This window comes from Monopterus albus, unplaced genomic scaffold (genome assembly GCF_001952655.1).
Source record: "Monopterus albus unplaced genomic scaffold, M_albus_1.0 scaffold151.1, whole genome shotgun sequence".
NCBI classification, from domain to species: Eukaryota; Metazoa; Chordata; class Actinopteri; order Synbranchiformes; family Synbranchidae; genus Monopterus; species Monopterus albus.
Genome location: NW_018128031.1, coordinates 297,295 through 302,537, shown reverse-complemented (window position 1 = coordinate 302,537; position 5,243 = coordinate 297,295). Strand labels below are relative to the sequence as shown.

The 5,243-nt window shown below is 41.8% G+C and overlaps 1 protein-coding gene across 1 annotated transcript in view; it reads right to left on the bottom strand.

Moving 5' to 3' along the window:
* Positions 1-5,243, bottom strand: part of hace1 (HECT domain and ankyrin repeat containing E3 ubiquitin protein ligase 1) — an 84,769-nt gene that overhangs the window by 63,599 nt on the left and 15,927 nt on the right. The window contains exon 12 of the mRNA XM_020614814.1: positions 1,926-2,227. Within this exon, the coding sequence (XP_020470470.1) occupies positions 1,926-2,227 (302 nt within the window). The remainder of the gene's footprint in view (positions 1-1,925; positions 2,228-5,243) is intronic.

Genomic DNA, 5,243 nt, shown 5'->3' with positions numbered 1-5,243 from the left:
CCGATCTGCTGTTCTGAGATCTCTCCACAGGTGCTCTATGGGATTTAGATCTGGACTCATTGCTGGACACTTCAGACCTCTGACAGAGACCCAGCTTTCTGACACTGGGCCCTATATTGTGCCCCAAAATTCACTGGTGGTCTTCAGATTTCATAATGCCATACACACAGTCAAGACACCCAGTGCCTGAAGCAGCAAAGCAACCACAAAACATCAGTGAACCTCCACCGTGTTTGACTGCGGGACCATGTTCTTTTCTTTGAAGGCCTCATTTTGTTTTCTGAAAATGATCAAAAAGCTCTATTTTAGCCTCATCTGTCCACAGGAAATTCTCCCAGAAGAACTGTGGCTTCCTCATGTAAGTTTTGGCAAACTCCAATATGGCTTTTTTATGTTTCTGTGTCAGCAGTGGGTCCCCTGGGTCTCCTACATAGCGTAGTCATTAGCAACAGTAGTAGTTGTCACTGTGGTAGTAGTAGTGGTATAGTAGTAAGCTGCCCAGTGTTTCATTGTTTGTTGTTGTGTCCTGTTGCTTTTCTTCTTTTCTCTCTCTTCTATCCACTCACCCCAACTGGTTGAGGAAGAAGGCCACCCACCAAGAGCTGGGGTCTGTCGGAGGTTTCTTCCGTTAAAGGCAGTTTTTCGTCCCTGCTGTTGCTAAGTGCTTGCTCAAGGGAGATTTGTTGGGTTTTTCCTCTATAATAATAATTGTAAGGTAACCTTACTTTGTAAAGTGTCCTGAGATGACTTGTGTTGTGATTTGCGGTATACAAATAAAACTGAATTGAAGTGAACTGTGACAGCAGTATTAGTATCAGCAGTTGTACTTGTGGCTATAGCATTATAGCATCTAGTATGGTAAAAGCACTAGTGTCAACAGTAGTACAGCCGTAGAAGTACTGGCAATAGTAGTAACAGTGTATGGCCTGTGCTGTCATGCACCTACAGTAAACTGATTATCGTTTGGAGCACTGTGACACATTTCTCATTATTGTTTTATAAAACAGTCAATCAACTAATAGAGGAAATAATCAAATTAACTGTTTTCATTCCCTTGAGGGTCGTTGTAGTTGATAATAATAGTAACTGTGTAATACTGTGAAACTGTGATATTTTTTGAGACAGTTATTGTACCATGAAAATATCATACTGTTGCAACCCTAGCTGGTACTCATGTCACTCTGCAGCTCACTGTGCATCTTCTGTGAATCCATTTTCTTCCACAGTTCTACTGTTGGGAAAAGCACAACTGTGTCTATCATTCTGTGATAAAAATATGTAAAAGAAGTGAAAGCTGTGGTCATTAGGACAAGATAGAGGTCATGTTTTATACTAGTTCAACAGCTTCCTCACTCTAGGTGTTCTGTCACCACTACAGCCTGACTGTTTCTCTTCATAAAGATAATGTATAGTGTTTCTCATTTTTACCTGTTTAAAAAAAGATTCAAAGAAAATAGAATCGTTTGAAAAAAATGAATGAAATTTAAAAGTTTAATCGACTGTAGAGCAACCTCATCACCAGTGAGCCGTGGGCGTCCATGACCGTCTCAAGTTCACCATTTGTCCTTCCTTAGACACTGTTGGTAGGTACTAACCACTGCAGACCAAGAACACCCACCAAGACCTGCAGTGTGACTGGGTCAGAGATGCTCTGACCCAGTCATCTCACCATCACAGTTTGGCCCTTGTCAAAGTCACTCACATCCTTACACTTGCCCATTTTTCCTGCTTCCAACACATCAACTTCAAGGAATGAATGCTCACATGTTGCCTAATATACCCCACACATTGACAGGTGCCACTGTAGTAAGATAATCAATGTTATTCACTGCACCTGTCAGTGGTCATAGCATTATGGCTGATTGGTGTATTACTTAGTATAGTGATTAGATATGACAGCTGACAGACTGAAAGTGAGTACAGACCCTTGTGGCATCTGACATGAGCAGCACATATAGAAGGCCTGGATCACAGCGCTGAGCCGACTGGCTGTCATGGAGATGACATCCTCCCCGTCAGCATACATCTCTGTTTCCATGATGATCTGGGGGTCTAGCAAAGAAGGAAGCTTTGGTGTGGAGCCAGAGTGGTCAACCTCTCGCTGTTTGAGAAGCAGAGAGGCTATCTCGCTGCTGGAGGACGAAGACGGGCTCTTCCTGTTGTTGTCCAGCTCTGTGGAGATAAGCACCAGCCACTCTTCCAGAGAGTGCCACAGCAGCTCCAATGGCTGCAGAGAGACAGACAGGAGGTGAGAAACACACAGAAGCAAAGAGAAAATAAAGCGAATGATCCATAAAGACATTACAAGAGAGGAGGGAATTTGACCTTCAGAGTATCTGCAGGTTGTAAACACTGTCATTCAATTAAGGCTCATTTCAAAGACATAAAGCTCCACAGTACAAGCAATGAAAATGCAGAATTTACAAAAGGTCAGTGGGCCTCATTCACAAACCGTACACTCACACAAATCTGTGCTTAAACCATGTGCATGAACAATTTATGCACAAATCCAGGATTTATCAATATTTTCTTAGCTAATTTGGTTGTGCTCTGCAAACAAATTTAGGACTGTCTCAGACCCTGCATGAGTAAATGATGGACCAGCTGTCTTATAAATGCAAACACATTTTATCTAAATGCACATTATATTAAAAATACTTTAATATAATTAACTATATAATTAATCTACTTGAATATAATTTATGGCTTTAGACATTAATTTACTAATGCTTTGGCCAAATGCAGCCTATTAAATAACTATGAAGCTGACGCCCTTTCATCCTCATCAGTTACTGTCAGAATTCAAATATTCACCTATCCCAGTCCCAGTGTTTTGGTCCTAGCTTACCAGTACATGAGAATGTCCATATTGAAATATAACAGTGCTGGTTTTCATTGTTTTTATTGACATGGCCCATAAAGAGGGGCGGTTCCTACCAATTTCTAGTGCCATGAAATTGCACATACAGTGGTGTGAAAAAGTGTTTGCCCCCTTACTGATTTCTTATCTTTTTGCATGTTTGTCACACTGTAATGTTTCAGATCGTCAAACAAATTTATATATTAGTCAAAGATAACACAAGTAAACACATCATGCAGTTTTTAAATGAAGGTTTTTATTATTAAGGGAAAACAAAATCCAAAACTATAGATCCCTGTGTGAACAAGTGTTTGCCCCCCTGTCAAAACACTGGTTTATCGCACCTGAGTTCAATTTCTCTGGTTTTCGGGCATGAACTGCCTTTTTAAGGTCATGCCACAGCATCTCAATTGGATTCAGGTCAGGACTTTGACTAGGCCACTCCAAAGTCTTCATTTTGTTTTTCTTCAGCCATTCAGAAGTGGACTTGCTGGTGTGCTTTGGATCATTGTCCTGCTGCAGAACCCAAGTTCGCTTCAGCTTGAGGTCACAAACGGATGGCCGGACATTCTCCTTCAGGATATTTTGGTACACAGCAGAATTCATGGTTCCACTTATCACAGCATGTCTTCCAGGGCCTGAAGCAGCAAAACAGCCCCAGACCATCCCACTACCACCACCATATTTTACTGTTGGTATGATGTTCTTTTTCTGAAATGCGGTGTTACTTTTACGCCACACATAATGGGACACACACCTTCCAAAAAGTTCAACTTTTGTCTCGTCTGTCCACAGAGTATTATCCCAAAAGTCTTGGGGATCATCAAGATGTTTTCTGGCAAAACTGAGACGAGCCTTTATGTTCTTTTTGCTCAGCAGTGGTTTTCGTCTTGGAACTCTGCCATGCAAACCATTTTTGCCCAGTCTCTTTCTTATGGTGGAGTCATGAACACTCAGCTTAACTGAGGCAAGTGAGGCCTGCAGTTCTTTGGATGTTGTTGTGGGGTCTTTTGTGACCTCTTGGATGAGTTGTCGCTGCGCTCTTGGGGTAATTTTGGTCGGCTGGCCACTCCTGGGAAGGTTCTCCACTGTTCCATGTTTTCGCCATTTGTGGATAATGGCTCTCACTGTGGTTCGCTGCAGTCCCCAAGCTTTAGAAATGGCTTTATAACCTTTTCCGGACTGATAGAGCTCCATTATTCTCTTTCTCATTTGTTTTTGAATTTCTTTGGATCTCGGCATGATGTCTAGCTTTTGAGGATCTTTTGGTCTACTTCACTTTGTCAGGCAGGTCCTATTTAAGTGATTTCTTGATTGCGAACAGGTGTGGCAAGAGAAATTGAACTCAGGTGCGATAAACCAGTGTTTTGACAGGGGGGCAAACACTTGTTCACACAGGGCTCTATAGTTTTGGATTTTGTTTTCCCTTAATAATAAAAACCTTCATTTAAAAACTGCATGATGTGTTTACTTGTGTTATCTTTGACTAATATATAAATTTGTTTGACGATCTGAAACATTACAGTGTGACAAACATGCAAAAAGATAAGAAATCAGTAAGGGGGCAAACACTTTTTCACACCACTGTACGTAGCCAATGATAAATGGTAGACACCCGCAGCCTATTAAAAGGCATGCAGGTTCTGATTTACCTCCAAGCAAGTGTTAAACCTTGCTGGAAGACACTGCAGCCTGTGCCTGCAGGAGAGAGCACATCTTTAGAGGTCGACATAAGATGTGCAAAGAAAGTGACAAATGGCTTATCACCCGTTCCCAACAGGTTTTGCTGCAGGAAGTGTTCGGACACAGCTCTCACCCGATACCGCCTCAGGTTTGAGTCCTGTCCTGCTTCTCTCTTGCAACTTCACCGCTTTGTCCATGAGACACCTCTAGGAAAACATTTCCTTATATGCAGAAATGGAGGCATGGTAAGAACATTTCTATGCACATACAGTTTTAGTGGAGGAGGCTCAATATGAGGAACATTATCAGGACTTTCTAACGACCAGCACAAAACTGTTATTAAAGGGTTGGACTGAAACTTCCTTACTTGGATTTCTTTACTTACCTCTTGTGCTATCTAGCTCCTCAAAGCTGTGTTTTATTTGACCAAGTTTTGAGATATCTGTCTCTGACTGCCTCAGATTGTTTCTGCCTCAGCATCAATAAAAATCCAGGTGACCCCAGGAGGAAACATGTAAATAACGCAGACAAACCTAGACACCTTATTTAAAATTCAGAGAAGATGCTCAGACTTGCACAGGCATGTGCACACACATCTTCCATTCATTATGACCCAGTCCCCGAAGAAAGCCCTAATTTCAGCTGTCAGCTGTTACTGAGATCTGACAGTTCCCTCTCCGCAAAAGGATATGATGAGAAT